Genomic DNA, 24364 nt, shown 5'->3' on the forward strand with positions numbered 1-24364 from the left:
AGGCAGTCGCACAGCAGACTGCGATGCAGCAGTGGGAGGGTACTGACAAGTTATTTCATGGTTTTAGCCAGCCCGGCACTGTTCCCCTTTGGCCTTGACCCTAGCTGTGCTGAGCCGTTTGGGATGCAGTGGAGGCTGGCTCACCAGCCTGGCTGTGCTGTAGACTTTCCCTGGTGCAGATTAGCACCCGTGCTCTGTGCACTTTCTCTTCTTTAATCTGCTCTCTAAAACCAGAGATGTTCCTTGTGGTGCCTGTGAATACACACGCACGCGCTGTGGGTACTCACGCACCTTTTCTGAGCTGCATGCTTTATACCAGCTCTTGCTTTGAAGCCGCAATAGCACTTCCATTTTTTTCTAGGTGTTTTTTTCTTTAATTAAAAAAAAAACCCACCAAAACCAAACCAAACCAGAAAAACTTTCAGTTTAACTCTGCAATACTTGAACCCTTTTGTTCTTTTTGCTGGACCTAGGTTACCCCACAGAGATCAATTGTTTTCTTTCTTGTCCAGACATGTCTTCCTGCTCAGCCAGATAACAATTTGCTTTACTTTTCTGTGGCTGTATGGGTTTGTGTTTTCCCTTGACATTTCTGTGAACAATATAGCAAAGGTCAGTGTTGTGTATCTCCATTCCTTTTCTCTTCTTGGCTTATTTTGATGATTCTCCCATACTGATGCTAGCTATTTTTCCAGTCATATTTAATCCCTTTTGTGGCCACCTCCACTTTTCCAAAGTAGATGCTGGCATTAAATTGCCTGTTATCCTGTCCTAATTTCCATGTTACAACTGCTGGGAGGATAATCAGAATTTCTCTCATTTTTCTCTTTGCTGTGTCCCTTTGTATTGTTTATTCTTCATCTAGATTGGGAGGGCCTGCAAGTCCTTTCATGACTATTATTTTTTCCACATGTCCAAGCTCAAACTAAAAATTAGAAAGCTTCCAGGGCTGATCCTTACTTGGCCAGCATTTCTATCGCATTTTTCTTTTTAACCTTTTGAGAGCATTTTCTGCAGTTTTTGCCTTCCCAACCGATCAGATAGGACACCAGAGGCAGCAGGGAGGGCTCACCGGGGGGGGCCAGCCCCAGGGTGACTCTGCACTGGAGACGCGCTGAGGCCCTTCGCAGAGGCACAGGCTAGGAGGAAGATAACTGAATTTTAGTTGAGCTGAAACCCTATTGCTGTTGGGGTCAGGAGGGACAATTCTGGCCTCTGGACAACATTAACTTTATGCTGAGACTTTTGTGGCCTTTTACAGTACAGCTGACTCTGGGAGGCTTCGGTTGGTTTGAGTGGGGAGCGTGGTTTCAGCTTACTTCTTAAGATTTGGTGAAGTCCTTGGTGTCTTACCCATGTAAAACTGGGGGGGGGGAAGCATGGTTTTGTACTCCAGATGGCAAGCTCAAAATATGGCTGGTAACTCCCCTCCGTGTTAGAAGGAATCACAAGCTCTGCCAAGCCACATCACATTAACTGGTCTAGTTACAAAAACACAGACCCTGTAACTCACAGGTCTTTTTGTCCTCGGTAAGAAGCTGTTGGATCAACTGAAGCCAAATGCTCAGCGTTATTACAATCGTCCTTTTAAGCCACTCAAATTAACAGAACAAATTCTCATTCAGAGAAATCAGGTACAGATCCCTAGCAACTACAGTGATTTGACTCTGGCTTTTAAGTAGTACAAATTACAGCAGAAGATCATTATTAATTTCAGCTGTCCCCTGTGCTGGCAAATTACCATTCATCTCCCCAAATAGATATCTCAGCTGGAGACCTTTATTTTATCATCTTAGTATAAAAAGTCCCCACTGCTTGCTCCCTCCAAATTAGCAGTCTATGATTTCCCTGGGGAAGTCTGTCTTAGGTGTAGTGCTATGACTTATGCTTGACTAATATCACCAAGACTAGACAGGGCACCAGAACATTTTTACCTTCCAACACATACCTGAAATCTCTCACCAGGTCCATGACTGCCTGCTCAGGAGTTAGCCACTTCCTCCGCAGCCTGTAGGGAAGACAGCAAAGTTAAAGAAGCGTTGCTCTGTTCTAACAAAGCTTATTGTCAGTGGCTCAGTGCTCGCACGTACGCTGAATTCATCTTACTCTGTATGAAAACTGCCCAGCATGCAGGCTAGGCTCTGATCGTGCTGTCATTGGAGCCTTTGCCTGGTTTCTTAGTGTTTGTTACCTGATAAGCTCCTGAATTAACCAAGTATCGTAAGTACTTATGTACATGTTACATACATAACTACATAAAATGTACTTTCTAAATGTTACAGTGAGCCTCACTGCCCCAGGGCTGCATTTCAAGCTGCCCCTAAGGTGCCTTTCCCTTCCCATAGCCAGGGAATCGTCTCGCACGGCTCAGTGCAAAGTACGAGTTAAACATGAAATCGTCAGGAAAATGGTGTCGTGTCTGTGCAGGGTGGCTGACGGGTCAGCAGTGATACCCCCAGCGCATGGTAAACCTGGGGAAAAGCAGGGCGGGCTGGGGCGAGGGAGGTCAGCCCAGGGGGAGGTTTCATTCCCGGTGGTGCCAGGCAAAGCCGTACAGACACGCTGAGGCTGATGATTATCTGAGCCTGTTCTGCTTCAGCTACTTTGTGAAAACACGGCTTCCACATCACAATTTTTAAGTACTATTTAAGAAGCTAATAACTTGCTACAAGTTAAACTGCTCCTGACTAGGTTACCTGGTGATGCTTCAGTCCCACTCTGACATTGTAGCTTTGCCACCAGTGCTATTCCTGTGGTGTTTGCTGGCTCAGGGGGAGTAAGTATTAGAAATCAGACCCTTCGGTGAGGTTTCGGGCCAGTGAGGCCTGGTGGGCATGTGTATTGAAATGCTGTTGCATCTTCTGCTGAGGAAGTGACAGTACTTGAACCCCTGTGCCCTGGATGCTGGCCCCAGACGAGCATCCCCGTTGCCACCCCTTGAACACCGTACCCCTACCCTGCCGACGCTGGTCTTTGGGCTCGCTCTAGCCTCAGCCTCTTTGCCGAGCAAAGAGAAAAGGCTGCCAAAGGAGAGGCCCAGGCCTGTCCACTAGAAACCGCCCCAAGCTCAGCAACTAGCGTCACAGAGAAGTGACCGTCAGATGGCAGCAGCTTTGGGCAGTCAGCCCGTGGCAGGGTGATGGGCGCTGCATTTTCCCATTGTATGGAGGCTGCCAGCTCTGTCCCTGCAGGGCACTGTGTGACATTAGTGTCAGCCATCTCACGTGGACACACTGGTTTCTGCCCTTCTGCCCACTCCCACCTCAACTCCTGTCACCGCCCTGCACAAACTACTGCGCTTTCCCCCAGCTCTTGGGGAGAGTTTGTGCTCTACAGTCTTACTGTAAAATAACAAGAATCAGGCTTCTAAAATCAGGAAGTTTCTCTGACAGGCTTCTGTGCTTTTGCTATAATCACTCCACATGCTCCTCTGACAATTTCTGTGACCTTATTTCTCAAAAAAAAAAAGAAGAAAAGACAACTCCCATCATCCCTCAAGTCTCAGTAGAGCTCTCCACACATTAAAGGAGAAGCAGAGGCTGCCAGCTCTCTATCTGGAGCTCTTCTTACACGTTTGTTAACCCTCAGGGTACAATGGATGCTGAGAATTACTCTTTCGTAATATTTGTTTGGCTGCCAAAAAGGAAAAATGATTAGCAGCTCAAAGGTTACATTGCTGTATTTTGCAAGAGAAGCCCTTGTCATGGGCTGCCTCTATTTTGCTAACTGTAGACACACCGCTGTGATGCTTGGTTGCCCACGGGGCGCCAGGGTACTCTGCCCGTTGGGCTGCGCTGCTCCAGCTCTCCGTCCTGGTGCTCGTGGTGCAGTGTTGGAGGTTTCCACTGCTGCCCTGCAGACGCATGTCCTCTCCTCCTCCTGTGGATGGCAGCACCCAGACCTCGCAAGCGGTGCCCAGACCTTGCAAGTGGCCACCTAAGGCCTCATCTCCCACTTAATCTGTATGACTGTGACCGGCTTTATACTGCACATAAAACACTCCCTGCTACAGGCAATGCTATTTCTAGACCCTCTCCAGGGACTTCGGCATGTCAAAGACAAGTAAGATGATGAGTTTAGAAGATATAGTTAATGGTTTAAGAAAGGGATTTAAAACAGATTGCTGAATTAATGACTACTGTTATTGTTTCCTTTATTAGCCCCTTATTAGCCTGTTTCCTGGGGGCAGAGCTGTTTGGATAGGATTTACCTCTCTTTGGACCCTGGGGAGCTCAGGAATTGGGTACCATAAATAGTTTTGGTGGCCCTCTCATGGACCTCAGAGCAGGCTGCAGTGACCATGAGATGCTGAAGCCATTGCGTCCAAGCAGTGCCCATGCCCTGCGCATCCCCACCAGCTGCTGGCATGGGCATGTGTTCTAGGCAGGCAGTGGTGGGCTCCAGCCCCTCACGCACTCAGCTCCTGCCCCTCTCTACCCCGAATCGCCACTCCATAGCAACCTCTCGGATACACTCACCCAGCTCGACTGCCTCTGCCACGTCACTCTTCTTACAGGGCACTCGTGCATGTATTTCACAGCTGGGGGAGTCTGCCAAGGACAAGCCAGGTCAACCAAGTTCATGAACGTCCTCCTTTATTTTGCTGTCTCAGGCTCCTCTCTTTTGTTCCACAATAAAGGGGCTGCTTTGAACTGTCTGTGCACTAAGATATACCTATACCTGCATTGGTCTAGGCATTTTGCAAGGAGCAATTGTTCAGAAGGGTAACTGAAAACTTCTGGCCCTGGATTGAAGCCTTCCTCGCAGACTGGCACTGCCATATCACAGATGCTTACTCTGTTCATTATGTTGATGGGTGTTAGCAATGAAGTTTGAACTTTGTTCAGATTTTCCCCGAGTTTGGCAGTATAAGAGCCAGAGCTCTGATCTGGGTTCAGGCTGGTTGTTAGGTACAAATTATCTGTCAGTCCAATTTTTTTCCCCCGCTGTCTCCTTTTGCCAATAATTTGCTACAGCACAGAGATTTCCTGTCATCTCGTCAGTCTGCATCCTTCCAAAGTCACTTCACTGCCAATGATTAGCTTCTGTCTTTTCACCTCTGCAGTGAGCTGCTGATCCCATGGGGAAGCATCACGATTCACTCTGGGAGACCTCTCCCGTGCCCCCCAAAACAGCTGCGGCGTGACCCACTTAGGGGACATTCAGAGGTTGTTCACGCAGACTGGAACAATCTTTTTCTGTTGGTCAAGGGACCAACAGATGCGGCCACAGAGCCAGGCCGAGGCAATCCGCTGTGCAGTTGTCGGTCCAGTCCAGGGAATATTATCTACTGGGCAGAGCTCCGGACTGGGAGACTGTGGGCACAGCCCCAGCTCTGCCTTTGGTTTTTGGTAGGATCTTGGGCAAAATGGTTCCTAACCCTGTTTTTCATTTGCTAAAGGGAGGATGAAAACATTTCCCCAATGGAGTTAGGTGTTAGATTAATTGTTTCATGATCATAAAGCCTTTGATATCCTTTAATCAAAGAGCTGTTAAGGGTTTTAAAGGTTGTTATAATTTGTGGAATAGATGTTAATTTTCTGTGTGCAGTCTACAGAGAATATGGACTCTCTAATGTTATTTGGGGACTAAGTATTAAATGCTCCCTTTTAGGTGCTGGCAGAAGTTACCTTTAAGCCACATACACACACTGATTAGAGTATACTGTACTTTAAAAGCTTCTTCACATCTCATTAGATCTTCTTTTCTTGAGTCACCTCATAAGAAGCTAATTTACATTAAGTCTAGGCCAAGTCAGGGTCTGGATTTCTCATGAAAATATGTCTTGGTAGTAAAAGCAAAGCCCCTTGTGCTCTCTGCATGAGAATCACTAATTCTCTCCTCCACATCATAAATCCAAGGGCATGCTCTGAATCCCAAATAATTTGGATTTAGAAAGAAATGAGGCACACAATTCTACCGTTGACAATTTTCATTTCCACCTTGGCTTGCCTACATTTCTCCATTAAAAGTGGGCACCAGAGGCTTTGCAAATCCCTCTATACAGTATGAGCACAGTCTGAGCTGGTGCTGTATTCTCTAGGCATTGCCCAGCCAAATACTTGAGCCCACCCTGTCGTGTGTGAGCACGGTGGGCACCCCACTGCACTCAAATGTAGCCCCGTTGGTCTATGAGCTCCGATGGGTTCAGCAGTAGCTGTTGGTGCTCTCGCTACAGCAAACCACTTTGCATGCCCGTAATGGAAACTTGCAGCCAGGAAAACATTTACTACCCTCTGCTGCATACAAAGTAATTATTTTCAGTCTTAAAAGAAATTGCAAAACTCATCTAGTATAAAATACATTGTTTTGTCTTTGTGTTTGTCCTGAAGAGAAGAAAGCTCTTAAAACCTTGTAAAGTCCATTACGCTGTATCAAAATGAATTAGAGGAGTTGTTTATAGAATACCTACTATGAGAATCTGGCTCAGCTTGACAAACTGTGTTTTTATTATTATTATTTATTTGGTTTACTGCTTGGTCTGTAGCTGTACAGTGATATTGCAATGAAGAGAAAATGCTGACAGGTCATGTTCTGCTTCTATTGGCAGTGCTACTGTTTTATATTTAAATGACAAATATCCTGGCAAAGCTCAGTAACTTTTACTTCATGTTTCCTTTTTTCTAGACATTGTTTTAGACCTCTTTAGACCTCTTATTAACCTCTGAATTTCTCCAGTGGCACTGAAATGATCAAATGGCTTCTTGCGGTAAGCGTTGCAAAGCTGTCCTTCCTTCACCATCACAAACACTTCATGTCATTTCTTTAGGGAAACAAAGTACATTTCAGAACATTGTTCTTTGTGTTTGCAAGAATGTGACGTGCCATTACTTTCCATTTTCAAATTTTGCTTTCCTCCTGTAACAAAGTATTCCAAAATCCTCTATTTTAAACATTTGCTGTGCTAACTAGTGCCAAAATGGAACTCTTCTAATCACCATTATTCATGAAATTTCAAAACCTTAAATACTTTCAAGACCATGGAGGAAAGTACTTTTATGTATTTTTCATTATTTTATAAGCAAATAGAACAACATTGATTACATTAAATGAACATCATCGTAGCAGTCAGGTACCCATTTTCCTCCTGACCTGCTCAGTGAAGGGCCCGTTGGCTCACTGCCACCTTGGTGCGGCTCTTCCAGCTCTGCTGCTCGGAGCAGTCATTATTTCTCACAGTCCTAACTAACTAATGTTGGTAGTACAAGAACTGAGGACCAGGCCTAATTCCCATGGACTTCTGATAAGACCTGATTCCTGTGTGGCTTAATTGCTTTGGAAAAACAGGCTCTGGCTGTGACTGCACTGCTCAGCAGATTGCAAGAGCGAGACCCCCGGGGACGGTACCAATGCAAACGGATACAACACCCAGCAACTACATGTTGCAAGAGCTGCAGAACTGCTGTTGGGACAGTCCTAAACAGTGATGTTTGGTACCCACTTTCCTCCTGACTCTGCACCACGCTTATTGGAAACGTACATCTGGTAGAACGGGGCGATGGCAAAAGTGAACAGTTTGGTTTGCTGAAATGCCAGAGCCAGAAGTTGTACTCTCCAGCGATGGGATCCACTGCACTGCAGAAACCGGTCACCTCATCCACCTCACCAGAGGTGATCTAGTAACACTTCTGGCATTGCATGTGAGTTTCAAACCCACAGGACCAGCAGAAAGCGGAGTTTTTTACTTTGTGGGGAATTTCCAAAAACATAAAGAAGCAGCTGGTTTATTTTTTTTTCTGTGGAAGAAACCAAGAAAGTTTTCCATCCAACAAGAAACTGAAATTTAATTTTAAAACTGTCGAGACAAGGGTTCTGAAGAAAGTGAGCTGTCAAGAGATGACATTTTTCTAGGGAACTTTGCCCAGCATCCATTGAACAGTGGACAGGCATGATGCATTCATGCAAAAGCTGTCATTGTCCTATACTGAATCAGTGTTTCTGTCTGGAAAACCCTTGCACTCTGACTGCTCTCTTCTTCCTCTCCCTTCTTCACACTCTCCCACTTACTTCTTAGTGTCCCGGTAACTTTGCAGCCCCAGCATGAACCTCAAAGGGTGCACAGAAGAAGAAGGGTGCACAAGAGATGCACAAAATGCTGCATCGAGGTAGAGGTTTCTTGCAGATAGTATTTCTAACCAAGCCGTCCCATGGCCGCTGCCCATGGGGTAAGCTCCCGGTCGCCCAACTGGGACACAATGACAAAAGCCATTGTTCTCCTGTCTACCATCGAGTTCCCAGGGAGATGTCACTGCCAGGCTAAGCAGCATTGAAGACTTTCTCTCTTGTAACCAGGACTGAGAGACCTGACAGCTGTTCTGCCATAATACTCGCATCTATTCAGAGACCGAAATCGGAAAAGCTGCTCCGAGGCTCTCCAGAAGGGCACAGTTCTAAAGGCTGCTAAATGCCGTGATTTCTGGTACTGAAATACTCTTCCAGGCCCCTGCTCAGTAAACGATTTCTTAGGTGAATCTAAGTATGTGCTTATGCATTTGCATGAACAGAGAAAGCCTGTTGACTCAAAGGAATTACTGAGAGCAGAGTAGAAGGTTTTTTTTTTCCTAAAAGTATCTGTTATTTATTCCCAAGTCCTTATCTTGTTTATAACAAAGAATGAACAAAATTCCTTTCCCAAGGCTGGACAGTCCTGGAGCATATCCGCACCAAACAGGACAAAAATAAGCTTGATTTTAGGCAGATTAAATAAGCAAATGCTTCTTAGTCTCTTGACTTCTTTCTCTCCCTTTTGTCTTTTTTTATTCCTCTGTACACAGTAAACCTAAGGTTTTATGGCCTTATCCAAAGTCTGCTGAATTTGATGGAACTCTTTCTGTTGGCTTGAATGGGCTTTGGAGCAGACCTGTAGGCAGAGTATGAAAAAATCTTTATACAGGTTTCTCATCCACTGTCTAGAGAAAGGAATATTAATTATTAAAACACTGATGCAGCACACAGCCCCCAAGATCTGTCAATATTCCCTCTACTTTGTTACTTAATTTAAAATTACCCTGTTTTCTCTCTGAACTTTCTTTAGGAACATAAAATCTGTAGAGGCTGAATAGGTTTCCAGTTTCTAGCTCATTTTATATACAACCTTCAAACCATAATTGCTTGTGAAGCACATCACACACAAAGGTAGGTATACAAACAGTAGTTTCCAAACATTATAATAAACCATCTTTAAAATGAACGTGCCCCAGATCAGAAGGCCCACGTGACTGCAATAAGGATGTTTGCTGCTGGTGATTTTGTCGCTGGGGAAGGCACAGCCTGACAAGCCGGGGGTGGCGAGGGCACAGTCGCACAAGCGAGATGCAGCACCAAGCACTGTCAGGGTAGTGCCCTACCCTCTTCCCTGATAAATCCAGCTGAGTAAGTACACGGCTTTGGTGAGACAGAGGAACGCAAAATGCCCTTATGCCCTTCTATTTCAGCTAACGAAGTTCACATGAATGAGCTAGAACATTTTTGCCACCAAGGCCCTGATCCAGCTGTCACTGCCACCATGAGGGACCCCGCTGGAGGGTTGCTACGGAGGTGATTTTCACAGTGGGACAAGCTCCGGGCCTCTGTGCCACCCAAGTCCCACCGATGGATGCATTTCACTGACAGTATTTTTCCAGGCCCTTAAGTGCTACCTATGGAAACACTTGGCCTCTAGCATGTCATACTGGTATTACATGGAACTGAGTTAACGAGAGGCCTCCTGAGCTCGGGTCCCCATCCCCATACTAAAAGCAAAGGGGTACAGGCGGTTCCGATTCATGTATATATTGTCGTAGTACTCAATACACACTTTGAAATCTTAAAGCAGATTGTGACTTGTCATCTATAACTAAAAGATATCGATACACAGACACACAATGTGCTTTTGCAAAATGACAGAAAAACTGTTCTTTTCATGTTACCCCAATGCAAACATTACGGCATTTTGCTTTTGAATAGCTACTGCTCTAAGAGACATATTATCGTCAGGTAAATGAATTTGCTACCCATATTTAGTCATTGTAAATAAAAGAAGCAGACCAATCTGCATATGGGTTTTTTTCTTTTTTTGGAGTTTGCATGCTTATTACAGAACTAGTAGGTTTAAAATCTCACTGAACATTCTGTGTGAATTAACCAGATTCTAGAGTAATGTGGAAAGAAAAATAATGAAAAGTACAGCTTTTCATTTAAACATATGCAGCTCTTTTCATGCAGGGTTTTCTTTTAGGTTTTTCTTCCTTTTTTTAAATTACACTTTGCATTAAAGAACATAGCCAGTGTAAACACAGTCTGTAACACTTATAAAACAGTGCAAATTTTGTAAATTTCTGGGAGGAGGTTGAAATACATATATTTATAATGGAGGCAAAACCACTTTCTTTCTCAGTAGAAAAATACGTATATTAAACACCTATATGTTCAGAACTTAACTTCACAAAAGAGCAAGTTATAGTCCTATACTGTGTAATAAATTAATATATTTTCTAGACTTCCATTTTCAGTGTTAGTGTCAAATGCATAATAATGCTAGAAAAAACAAGAGAAACATGTATTATTTAGAACCTAATGAAAATCTTACAGATAATAACTGGCGTAAGAGGGCACAGAATAAAGAACTGGGGAAAGAAGCAATGGAAAAATACCGACCTCTATGAATTATTGCACATTTGAGATCATTCTCATGGCCTTTGGGCCAATTCTGGATACTTTTAAGTCTTAGGTCAGTGTTTGTTTCCATCTGACTGTAGGGTACAATTTAGGAACCACTGCAAAACGTCAAGGATTTACTGAACTTGTTTGCTGATGAAACCACGGGCAGCTGAGTGCAGAGTGCTAACTTTTATTCATGCAATCAAAGAGAACAACGCTAAAAACAAACCGAAATACAGGCAAGGTTGCCTGCCATAAAAATATTTTTGGGAACTTGCTCCAGCAGATCTTATTGAGACAAAACTCTCATGTCTACTGTGTTTTCATTAAAGCCGTGCCAAAAACTGCAGAACTGGCTTCTGCCTTCATCATTTAGAGCTTTTTCCTTGAACACTGTTGTCTCCATGGTCTGACTCTGCAACCCTCAATCAACTGAGTACGGAAATCTCCATGAAACATACTGGTCCAAAGAAAACTCAACTCGCTGAGTAGTAATGCCTGATGCTGAGTACCTGTGTAACACTTCTCATCCACAGGCAGCAAGAATGCTTTCCATGAAAGATAAATGACAGCATACTATTTGACCGATGGGATCACTCACATAAGTGAGAAATGCAAGACCTTACCAGCTGCTTAAAAATATCCCTTTTCACTAGTTGCACAGAGAGCAGAAATATTCCTGCTTCAGCCATATTTAAAAGATACATAAATTGACAGGTAGATAAACAGAGAGAGAACTGTCTCAGGTGATTATCACTGCAATTGAAGTCAGACTACTAGTAAACCTGAATAATTTAGCACTTCATCTCTGAATATTGCTGTAGTAATTATTTTCTATTGCTGATGTTCTCACAAAAAGGTTAATTTCAAATTGTAACTACTGATTTTGGAAAAAAAATCCTATGTAAAATTACATTGCCTTTACTACAAATCTTAAAAGAGCTCAAGAGATCTTAAGGAATTTCAAATTAATGAATTGACTGACAGACAGATAAATTTATACTTAAACTGTTTAAAAAAAAGTCATTAAAAATCTGCAAAAAATTGTGAAATAATCTATAATCGACAGAAAAATTGTTTAAAATCCTCTTAGACATCTTCCGATATTCTAGTAAGTTGTTTAATAAAACCACATTGCTAACCGTTGACTAGGAATACAACATGCCTCAATAATAAAATGAAGAGATGCTGATGTGAGCAGGTGATTTATTCTGCAGCAACTGTTACTATGCACTTTATTGATAAAGCTTCATCTGCATTGTTTCAGCTGGTCATCTTCTAAAACGTGTTTGCGAGACAATGTTACCGGGAAGGTTTCCTCCTCCTTCCTTTTGAGAATGATTCACCCCTTGTGGTCTGTGCAGGAGATAATCATTTTCGTAGCATGATTAGAATTTCAAACTGTACTGAAGTCTATATGAAAAACCCAACAACTTCCGTCTATTTCAAATACTATTACTTAAATGTGTATGGATGTTGGAGATCATATACAGTGACCTTTTATCCATCCCAGATTGTAAACCTACTGGAAAATGATGGGATGTGTTTTTTCTATCCCCCCCTCCTTTTTAAAGAAGCAATAAAACTGTACATTAAAAGACAGGAAGGACATTACTGAGTTACAAAAGAATGCCCCCTTTGTCAATAATTTGTAAATGTAAACAAAAAAGTTCAAGTAGAAAAGCAAACAAGTGTGCCGCTGCTTCGAATATGTTTTCTCACCCCATGGGCTTAGGGCAAAGTTCTTTAAAAACATGTCTTCATGGCGGTCACGAAGCATCTCAAGAGAGTCCTGATCTTCACTACCAAATATCACTGGTGAAGCTAAGCTCCTTTGCTGATAAAGGTAGCAATGGGTTGTTCCTGTGAAACTCTTGGGGATCCTTCATGGTATTGTTAAGAGGTAGCTGTCCATTTAGTAGTGTCAAAGGTATGTTACAGTATGTGTGATGGTTGCTTATGGAAGCTATTGGCAATGTTGCTGCTGACACGTCATATTCATATCCTCTGCAATAATGTCTCATTTGCACAGAGTCTGCTTGATGGTAATCAGTTAAATCAGCCCGTGATTCTACCAACGTGGCAGAAGTGCCTGTGACGGCAAGAGAGGGTACAGTCTGGAGGTCTCCAAAAAGGCCCTGCTCTGCAGAATCCAGGACCTGATGCCGAGACACCACCTCCTTTTTCTTCCCTGGCATTTCAAAGACTAGGCGCTTCCAAAACTTAGAATTCAGTTTGCTGCTTTTTGGTCCTTTCCACTTGACCACTGAGAGAAGTTTGATGGTGTGCTTTAAAGATTCCACTTCATGATAATTCACTTTCCCTTTTAATTCAGTACACTCAATCAAAATAACTTTGATTTCTCCACTGACTAGCATGTTATGGAGTCTGTTTTCCATCTCAAAAATACTCCATCCTCTCCTTAGAACATAGTCTGGAGTTAACACGATAATGAGTCTTCTGCTTTGTTCAACACATCTTGTGAGATCTTCAATGTAGGCTACAAATTATAGAAAGAGAGAAAGAGTAAAGAATAAAGAAGTCTATTGTATCAAAATATCAGGCTTGCAATCAAGTATAACAAAATCCTACAGCTTACTGATCCACACCATTTAAGACAAGGGGCATTTCACAATATACTCCAACAAAAATAGGATTGTGTATCACAACATATTTCCATTTATGGAGTACATATAGAAAATTCCTCAATAACGCCCTCCATCCTTTACTGTTTTTCCCTGTTCATCTCAACAGAATGACATTTACATAATATCCTCACTGTGTAGATGCATTAGTGACTAAAAATACACAGCTCACTTACTGAAAAAATATAGGTCAAGATCAATGTAATGTTTGTGTAAATGTTAACATTAACACTAGTTATGATTAACACCGCATTGAGGGAAGCACACTCTGGGAAGCAGTTCTTGTGTTCCAGATGCAAGGCCGTGAGGGTGCTGCAGGGTGCATGAACTGTAACTTGCAAGAGCTCAAAAAGAAATCAACCCTCATCACATGCAGAACTTGTGCTACTGCATAGAAGCATCATGGTAGCTCTTTCTTCTTTAGGCATTGACCACAAAAGCACAGTAACATTCTTTGTGGCCCAATGGTCTGTTTTAATATCACAAACCTGTGCTTCTATGTACCCCAAGGCATTAACAGAAACTTCACAAGTGACAGGAACAAATGGAAAAATTTAAACATATTGGAGGTGTTTATTTGTTGAGACATCAGTGACAAAGAAAATAGTATTTTTCTTTTATTCATGCATGCCAAGTAGTTGCAAATGATCAGCGTAAGCAGAAACGCCAGCCCCATCATTAGCTCCATGATGTCAGCTTATTGAACTACAAAATGTTCTTGAAGTTGGACTTGGATCCTTGAGTTTCACTTGTCCCAGGGATGGTAGGGAAGAGAAGCCAATTACACTGGTCTGACATGGAACAGGATGGGAAAAAGATCTACTTACAGACCTGATCCAAAACCCATTCAAATGAACAGACCTCAACAAATTTCAATGGGTTTTGGGTCAAGACCAGAAAAATGAAATCATTTGAAAAAAAAACACACTAAGGTCAGAAAAGTGTTCATTGGTTGCATAGCATTGTGATTGCGAGCTTAGAGACAGGATATAATTTTTTTTTTTTAAACTGCATGAACCTCTTGACCATGCTACTCAGAATGTGCTGCCTGACAACAGAGGAGAAGCATGTGTTATAAATGAAGACTTGGACACAAGAGCTGCACAGAACAGATCTTTACTCAGCACAGGGCAGGGCCTCTCTTACACACACTGCCCTCTAGCAGGAACAACGATTACAAATAACATCATTAATCAACATCTGTTACTGCAAGACTCATTTTTATAGTCCCAGGCACCATACCACAGCATGCGTATTCACACCACTTCCAGTAAAGTAAATAGCTACAAAATAGGCCAACAGGAACATTCTAAAATAGCTTATTTTCATGAGACTGAAGGCATAGTTAGCATCAAATCTGCCTTTACCAATGTTTTATTTCACCACTTAGCAGCAAGAAGAATTTCTTTCACAAATGGAAAAAAGAGGCAATTGCAAACATCCCACAGACACACAAAAATTTAAGACATACACATACATTACAAATGTCTATGCAACAATCCTCACTTTTAGTTAATGTTTTATGACTCTTTAATCATGCAGCATTTACAGTTTGGTTTTTTTTCTTAAAATATTTTATGAGGAAAACCCCTACATTGCTCTGTGTAAAATAGTTACTCATTAATGAAAAAAATTCAACATTAAAATCCATGGGAGAGGCAGCAGAGAGGGGAGAGAATCAGCAACAATGAGAAAATGATAAGCAGAACTGGTGAAACAAAACTTAAGGAAAGGTAGAAATGTTCAATACAATGGAAAGAGATTATCCCAATGTATCAACAGCTCAGACTCTTCATTTTCTTCCTTTCTTTCTGCTCCCAAAAAGAAAGAATTTAGGTGGGAAGCTTCATCATTAGAGGTTGAATCTGCAAGATACAGTAAAACAACAAACTATCATGCATCTTTCCTGAGACATATTCATCCCTCCTTCAAACAACTCAGAACACTGCTATGTACAAGACAGTTCTCTGCAGGACACAATACCGGTCAGTACCACATATCCAGGTTAGTGCTAAGCACAGCCATGCATATACTATATGCATCCAATTAAAAAAACCAAACAAACCAACAAAACAAACAAAATCATTCCACTTTCATCTCTTCAAATACCCAGCGGCAATAATTTCAATACCAACAACCCAGCAATAATCCATTATACCATCTCAATCAAAAACTCACCAGACTTTGCTTTAGTCAAACAGGGAATGAGGTGGGAAGAAGACAGGAAAAATTCCCTCTTTCCTCAGATGGATACTTCTCCCCTCTGTGCCTCTCCCATACTTTGGCATGCCCACCTTACTTGATATTGCAATAAGTTAGAGCTTTCTACAGATGACTACACAGACACCTTCACAAATGACCACTAGGTGCTCCTTCAAATTCCGAGTTTGCAGCTGGTTCACTGATAGACATGGCCAATGTACGGGGGTTTGTTGGTGCACTGAGGATAAAATACACTGTATTATAGGAAACTGGAAACCCAAATGAAAAGGCAAACGCATTTTCCAGCCATCTGGTCCAGAAGTACTTAGTACTCCCAATAACTTCAGCTTGGGACTACTACTAAAGGTAGGTGACAACTTCCCTGGAGTACATGGTTCCATTGGGTGCACTCTACAATATGTCCAACGTGCACAACTTCAACATTTCTGTGAGGCAAAGCATGGGGGACAGATTCCTGCCTGTGGAAATTCAAGCTTTATTTTTTCCAGTGGCACCAGACCGATTGCATAAACCTGTGAGCTGCTAAATCACCCACACTCCTTTCACTTCAGAATTTAAGACTGCTCAAAATACCACAGGTTGAGTTGTCTGTCTTAAGTGTTCAGTCCGTTAGAAGGTATTAAATCCAAGCAATCTATATTGCAATGCAGGATGGAGAAAGGGTTGTTTTCACCTTTCCAGTGAGCTAAGAAGTAATTGTCAGGCAATGGCTCTGTTTCACTTTCAAGAAAAAAACTGAGCAGGGATTTCAGGAACGACATCACCAACCAGGATCAACTGTAACATTCCAAACCAACATATTTCCATCAGATAAACGTCATTTTGCTGAAACTTCACTTTCGCTGCAGGAGGTGTCAACTGCAATGACATTTCATTGTGAGGGGATGAAAAAATCATCTTGACAAAATCAGTATGGAATTATTCGTTTTTAATTCCCGAAAATTGTACTTTATCATAAACCAGAACGTAAAAATAAAACGTCAGCGTTAGAATTAACCCACTTGATTTTATTGAAAAAGAACATTTTAAATTTTGACCCTTTTTTCCCCCTTGAAACACCATTTTGCAATATGGCACAAAAACCATCTTCAAAATGTTAGCATTTCCCATAGGTCAAAAAAATTAGAATTATGAGTAGTTCTATCAGTAACTTACTTGCATTGTGTCCAATGCAATGCCCAAGGAGGTATGGACAGCAAGAACTTTTAGACCCATAACCAAACATAGTTTTTGCATGGTTGCCCTTTAGTAATGAAGACAGATCACCTGACAGCAAATATGTGCTCACCAAACACTGTCATCATGTAATGATGCTGAACTGCAGTTTGAAGCACTGAAAAAGAGAAGTCCAAGACATGCATCCCATTTGCAGTTAAATCATGCATAGAATCATAGAATCATTAAGGTTGGAAAAGACCTCTAAGATCATCGAGTCCAACCGTCAACCCAACACCACCATGCCCACTAAACCATGTCCCTAAGCGCCTCATCTACACGTCTTTTAAATACCTCCAGGGATGGGGACTCAACCACTTCCCTGGGCAGCCTGTTCCAATGCTTGACAACCCTCTCGGTGAAGAAATTTTTCCTCACGTCCAATCTAAACCTCCCCTGGCACAACTTGAGGCCATTTCCTCTCGTCCTATCGCTTGTTACTTGGGAGAAGAGACCGACCCCCACCTCGCTACAACCTCCTTTCAGGGAGTTGTAGAGAGCGATGAGGTCTCCCCTCAGCCTCCTTTTCTCCAGGCTAAACAACCCCAGTTCCCTCAGCCGCTCCTCATCAGACTTGTGCTCCAGACCCCTCACCAGCCTCGTTGCCCTTCTCTGGACACGCTCCAGCACCTCAACGTCCTTCTTGTAGTGAGGGGCCCAAAACTGAACACAGTATTCGAGGTGCGGCCTCACCAGTACCGAGTACAGGGGCACGATCACTTCCCTATATAACTGCCTATTGAATCTTCAGTGAGCTACACTAACCACAGGCTGGAAGGAAACCCAGACAACCTAATATGCAAGCAGACTAAGAGCAAGGAAATTAATGAACACCATGGACACAGAGTTGCTTACACAAAGAAATGACTGACTAACCAGATTCAAATGATTTGCAGAAGCAGTTAAGGGAGAGGGAAAGAACACTGGAAATCATATAAAGTCCTACAGATATTTTTGGGAAGCATGGTCTGCAGCACCACAAGAACCAAAGAGTATCCACCATCAACACCATACTAGCTGGCTCCCGGCACTCTGAAAATAACCAGCCTTTCTGCGTTTGGCAATGTGACTATCACTTGAGAAAGTTATTTATAGAAGAATAATTCAGTCCTGGTTTCCTAACTGAATAGTTCCCAAACCCTAACTCTGATTACTTTATTATAACAGAAATGATTGCATGTCTTGCTTTTCCTATTTATTAAATATCTGTTGCTTCTGGTAGCTCAGACCAGAACAGCAATGCAGTTGGAACTGCTGAAACACAGAGCGGAGTGATGGACCCTCCCCAGAGAGAGCCCAATCCCAGTATAAGCTAAAGGATGGCTGATGAGTTCAACGTAAAGAAACAAATAATGCACATCAGCACGACACATTGCCCTCTCAGCATACCACTCTCTTAGCCATTGTCGGACTTTCTGTATTTGACATGGCAAAGGTAAGAGGGATTAAGAAGAAGGAAAAGATGGCAGCTCTGGGCATGTCTCCTTGCAGACTGAAGTGTCTGAAGTGGCTGATTTTGGTGAAATTGTTTTGGCAATAGATGTTGGAATCAAAATTCTGGATATTTAGAATCAAAGATTCATAGACTCATACAGGTTAGAAGGAGACTCTGGAGGTCTCCAGGTCAATACCCTGCCCAAAGCAGGACCAGCTAAGATTGCTCAGGGCCTTGTCCAGCAGTTTTGAAGACCTCCGAGGTTGGAGGCTTCTTCTCAGTGTCTCTGGGTTCTGTTCCAGTGTCTGACCACCCTCATGGTGAGGAAGATTTTCCAAATGTTTAAATGGAATTTTCAGTGTTGCAACTTGTACCTGTGGCCTCTTGTTCAACAACTGTGCACCTCTGAGAAGAGTCTGTCTTGATCTTTGTGCTCTTCACTGGAAAGACAACAATAAGATTCCTCCTTGGCTTTGTCTTTGTTGGCCTTTTCTTCAAGAAACAGTTCTTTTGGACTCTCCTCTTGTACTGTGTGCTCCAGCTCCCTGACCACCTTGGTGGCCTTCAGTGGACTGTTACAGGGTAGCCAGCCTTTCTGGCTTTTGTTCATATTTCTTCCACTTTCAACTGTCATTCCTCTATATCCCCGCTACCCCCACCCATGCCTGGCATTAAGTGTAAGATTCATACAGAGTAGACAACCAGGAACTTCTGAAAGGAGTTTTTGGAGCTGGGTACTCTATTCCCATTCCACATAAATGGTGTCCCATACCTAATTAAGGCTCCTTGGGAACGCCAGGCACACAGTCCAACTGGGTTTTCTTCATCCAGGAACCCAGGAAGCTGGAATTCACCAGGCAAAAACCACACAGATGGGCAGACGAAACTACAAAGTGCCAGAACTGCAATATTGACTGTTGGGTGCTTTTTATCACATGCTTTAGGTGCTCTCCTGTTGTGCTGACAACCTCTCATTTTTCAGGTAAAAGCAAAGATTTTTATTCCATCACCATTGTTCTTTTCAGTGCCTGATCTCTATACCCTGGGCTGAGCTGGAGTGAATTGCTGGTGTTTTTTCAATTCTGTCAAGATCAAATGCACATATGCTTAGAGAGCAACTAGATGATGCTCTAATAGATTTGTATTGCTGGTATTAAAAATCCAACTTGACAGTTTTGACCACTTTCAGGGTTTAAAATAATTTGCAGAAACCATGTGAGAAAAATATCTTCCTCTGATGTAGTCCTCATTTTAGAAGAGTCAAGTGCAAATAGATCTTTCTCTCTGTAGACACATCATCCTTAGCAAGACAGAAAACGGCTCAGGTAAAAACATAACTATTCCTATTTTCCTCCCCAACTATTCAGTGTCCTCAGGTCTCCTAACACTGAATTAAAAAGCTCACAGGGCTTGAGAGTCTGCTTGCTGTGGGAAAGGGTTTGTTAAAAAAGCCCTGAAAACTAATAGGATGGAAAAAAGGATAACTGCTAAGAAACTTTAGTAACAACTGCAGCTGTATCTTAGGGCCCACAGTCTCCTTTTACAGGCTAACACGTTCAGTTATGCCTTAGTTACCTAGGCAGAAAGGTATATGTGCTGTCAGCTTTGACGGAATGAAGAACGCTCACTCTGTTAAGACCAAAGAACATTCTTGAAGAAAGAATAGCTGCTACAGTACTTCCTATAACATGCAACTCAAATCCTGGGTTACAGACTTGGTCTTCCTGCTTACACAGCACACTGCATGTCATGTCTCCCTGCTGTGTCGCCCTTCTCATCTTCCAGCCTGCATAGCCACGTGGGCTTCTGCATGAGCGAGAGCAGAGAAGCGGTGGCTGCTTGAGCCCCGTTTCCACCTCATCAGTTCGGGGAGCCGGGTCCATCTGTGCTGCGCTCAGGCAGCACCAAGAGTCACTGCAAAGGTCCTTGCTGGCCACCACGAGGTGGGCATCACCAAGGCCCTTGGCATCCTTCACGGTGGTTCTCCCACTAGGACAAAACGCTCCACTGGGATAACATTTGTATCCCGGCAGGGCACAGAAACCAACATCTACTGCAAAACATGACTCAGCCCCATCTGACCTGAACTCTGGATGCCAGGGATCTGCTTCCCAACGGTGAAGAGGTGGCCTCAGTCCCCACAGCCATCACCTCTGTCCTCCTAGGGACAGCAACAGTCGCTCCGTGGGCATCCTTGAAACAGATGGTCCTCAGTGCAGAGCCGAAACACAGAGCTCGGATATGCAGTACGAAGGAGCTCACTGCTGGGTGTGTGCATCCCAGCTAAGGCACTCCCGGCTGTAATCTCTCCCTTGGCTGCACAGAGACATGCAGAGCCTATTACAGCTTTTCCCCAGAGGTTAGAGATGAACCAGCTGGACAAAAACATAATCAAACTTCTCCCTGAATTTTTCTGAAGTCAGCTTTTTAGTTTGTTCAGAGAAGTGTGCAAGAAAGTTAATGAAATACTATTTAACAAATCCTGCTTGCTCTCAAATCCAGGTAGCAGCTGTATGTATTGCTTCATGCCAGGAAGCAAGCGCAATAATGCACACCCTCCTGTGGCAGTACCTTAAAATTGCAGAGATTATATGAAACAACCAGCCTTACAAAACACACCTTACTTGCTGTACTAGTGGAATGGCACACATTTAAGTACACAAAATATAGAAGGAAACACATCAGAATGGAGAGTGGGAAAGCATTATATTACACTGAAAGTCATTTACACCAGAAGACAAGGAAATGCAGTACATGTGAGAAGAGATATTTCCTAAAATAAAAAAGATAACTGTGATCAAACACCCATTTTTCTATAGAAATCTACCCCGAAGAACTATATATTTTGTTATATCTGCCACTTTTTGAGACAGTCACTCTAAAATATGTTACGTTTACCTCTGAAGTTTCTAGCAGGTCCATACCACATCACACTGCCTGCTCTCTTCGCTAAGCACTGCAAGTCCTTGTAAGACTGGTGAGCATTAGGCAAAAAACCGCCACGGTTCACTTCTCCAGTGCACACGGGAAGCTTACAAATACAGGAGTCTAAGTCTTCCCTCCCTCCCCATCACCTCTCCCGCCCTCTTGCTCCCTCAAAATAAAGTGCCTTCCCCCATATCTTTTTCAAAGCTAAAGCATGCAAATCATACTAATTTCAGTTCCACATTTTATTCTGCATTGTCATTATGTCTGATTAAGTGTTCTTGAAGCTCCATGTGTTAGAATCAGGCCCTTTCATGATACTGAAGAAGTGTGTTTGAGAGGAAAAAAAGAGGTATTAAATCTGTGAATGTTCATAAATGAGAACTGACATTTTCAGGTACCGTACATTTTCAGGAGAGGTTTAATGAATACCCAAAGTGATGACAAGTATTTGCTGAGTGTCTGAGTGACAAAAATAGACAAAAATAAAATACCATGCTGGCTGGTACAGCAATTGGAAAGAAGAATCTAATTTCAGATTAATCTGTGCTTCAGCGTAGTTATCATTGAAGGGCTAGTTTTAAACTCTTTAATTCACTTGTATAATTGCTATGTATAACTCTGCTATATTGTTGGATATGAAACAACTATTCACAACAGTTACGTGATTTTTAACAAAAAAAGATGTATTGTCTCTTAATAATATCTAAAAATTCAGTACTACTTGCTTGTCCTGTCAGAAATAAGGTGGCCACGAGCCAAGTCCCCTTTCTGGAATACGTCACTAAGGGAGCAAAACTCACACCTTGCAGGGGCAGGGCAAAAGGAATAGGGGAAGCAGCTCTAACCTAGGAGCTGCAAATGCACATGACAAATTCAAGCCACTACATGGGACTTTGCATGATCTCTGACTAGGCTCTGACTCCTCTTTCCCAATGGTACAGGATTCAGAGCTCTCTTTCGGCTCCCTCAAATGTCAGAAAAGGAGTAGGCTCCAACTTCTCGGGCAGGCGCTGGGGTTTGGCAGCAGCAAGGCAGCAGTTTCAAGTCTTTTGGCAGGCAGGCTGCTAATGCAGCCGTGTTCTAGCTGTTTCATGTTTGGAGACATCTGCTCCAGCACAGCCATTGCTTTGCTTTCTTGTTCATATTTCCTATACAGTAGCGTATATAGAGATAAGTTCATATCCTTTTCTAATATTTTTCATGGAAGTGATTTGCAGACAGAATTCATAAAAAAGTTTATTTTTCACAAGGGTGGCATTTCAAATAAATTAAAGCAAACATACTGTGCATTCAAAATTCATCAACATGATGCACATGATTCATGGTCTTTTTTGACTTGTCCAAAAATGAATCTGGAAGAAGAGATGCCATAACTACAGCTAGGAAGGCATTAACTGTTGGTACAGTCATCCAAAGGTGCTGCTGGATCTTCAGACATGGCAGCAAAACTGATTTGAAACGGACAACTGTATTTCACTGTCAGCATGGAAAACACCATCGGATCACTGGGCTGTACACAGACCTCTGAAGAATTAGTATTACTTACACAATACCAATTACTTACACAATACCAACACTGCTCAGAAATGCAACACTTGGTCAAAACGCTAATGAAAAAATTGCACCTATACCATTAACTGGGAAACTACTGTAGCTATTTATGAGACTTAAAAGTTAGGAAAAAAACCCAAAAGACAATGGGAAAGATGACTTTTACTTGTAAAGCTGCTGTAGACAAACAAATAATTACTGGAAAAAAACAATCCAATTTTCAATGATAAAACAGACTACAAAATCTTTTTTGGAAGTTTCCTGCTTAGCTACCTGTGTCTGATGTAGAGATTTTGGACTACAGTATTGCTTCCAGTGCTACAGCTTTCCCTGTAAGAAGGTCCAGTTCCTGCCTCCACTGAAATCAATGGCAGTTCCCTCCGATTTCAGTGATGCAGGAACAAGCTCTAACCTAGAGCTCAAATTTGCAGTACTGAGGAAACTTTTCCAATCCTCACAACCATTTCACAGAGAGGTTTCCCATATCTAGTACTTATCGCACAGTCCAGGCCTTCACGACACATCAGAGAGAATTAAAACTGAAATGTCATAAATACTTACTTCCACTAGGGATCAGGTCCCTATCCGGAATGAAGAGCTTGTATCCATAGTGCTTTTCTAGAACATCCGGCAGAATTTCAAGTGCAAACTGCTCCTCTTCATTATTATCACAATCTAACGCATCAGGATCCACTTTGGTGTATGAAAGATATGCATCATATTCCTTGTTGTCTGTAAGAAAACAAATACATGTTCAGCCTGCTGTTTGCAAGAGCACTATAAAGAATTCAGGAAAGTACTAGGAAATCATATTATTCTTTGAAATGATCAAGCATTTCCCAACAAAATTGGGACTTCTCATAGGAACATATAATCTGGCTTCCAGAGAAATTTTTCAGATCCAGACAAAGGGATTCAGTTTTCTTCTGCGTGTTGAGCTAGTTAGTAACTCTGTTTCATTTCGCATCTGAAAAGATCGTAGGCAAAATTTTGATACAAATAATAAAGCTGGAACTTTTAATTTTAATCCTTTACATATTGCTAATGGAAATCTTTCAACTCTTACGCCTCAAGAGAGCTATGATTATGCGAAAGTTTTGAGCTTGGAAAAGTTTTTGAGCCTGGAAAGTTTGGAAAGTTTTCAGCAAGGAAAACTTCCTTGCACAAGTAATTGTGAGGTAATACTCGACAACTCAAATGAATACTGATTATGCAGAAAACAATGACAAATACAAACAGTCCAACGCATTTTTTCAGAGAATCTTGTAGTTTTTAAAACTAATATCATAATTTTAGAAGTCACTTGATCCAGCACATTCTAAATACTTGGGGAGTATGAGAGGGAGAAATAACTCCAAGAGCAAATGGGGCGCAGAGACTTGTCCCTCCATTCTGCCTGCAGCTCAGGGGTGGAGGCAAAGCCTCATCAAAAGGTGGAGGCAGGCAGTGGGTGACAGAGGGGACCCCCAGGCAATGCCACATGAGGACAGCGGGGCTGCAACACAGTGGTTTGGCTAGAAAGGGCAACACACCTCCTCCTGCACAGCACTGGGGCTTGTCTCCAGCTCTCTGCCATCTGAAACATGGAGCTAAGAGCTGGTGACTGTGCCAGGAACAGAAGTGGCACCACTATCGAGCTTGGGGTCCATGCTGGGATCAGACTGTCTTAGTGACATTTCTCTTTGCTATTCCTCTGCAGTAATGGAAAATAGTATATTGAAAAAGTCAA

General features: G+C 42.5%; 1 protein-coding gene across 2 annotated transcripts in view; it reads right to left on the reverse strand.

The window, feature by feature from the left end:
- Positions 1-11683: 11683 nt before the first annotated feature.
- The window catches only part of IL1RAPL2 (interleukin 1 receptor accessory protein like 2), a 398381-nt gene continuing 385700 nt past the window's right edge, over positions 11684-24364 (reverse strand). For both annotated transcript variants that reach the window (XM_076347253.1, XM_076347252.1), the window contains 2 exons: positions 23197-23367; positions 11684-13138 (listed from right to left, as the gene is read on the reverse strand). In XM_076347253.1, the coding sequence (XP_076203368.1) occupies positions 12441-13138; positions 23197-23367 (869 nt within the window). In that variant the 3' untranslated portion in view covers positions 11684-12440. The remainder of the gene's footprint in view (positions 13139-23196; positions 23368-24364) is intronic.

The sequence above is a fragment of the Aptenodytes patagonicus genome, chromosome 9 (assembly GCF_965638725.1).
Source record: "Aptenodytes patagonicus chromosome 9, bAptPat1.pri.cur, whole genome shotgun sequence".
Lineage (NCBI taxonomy): Eukaryota > Metazoa > Chordata > Aves > Sphenisciformes > Spheniscidae > Aptenodytes > Aptenodytes patagonicus.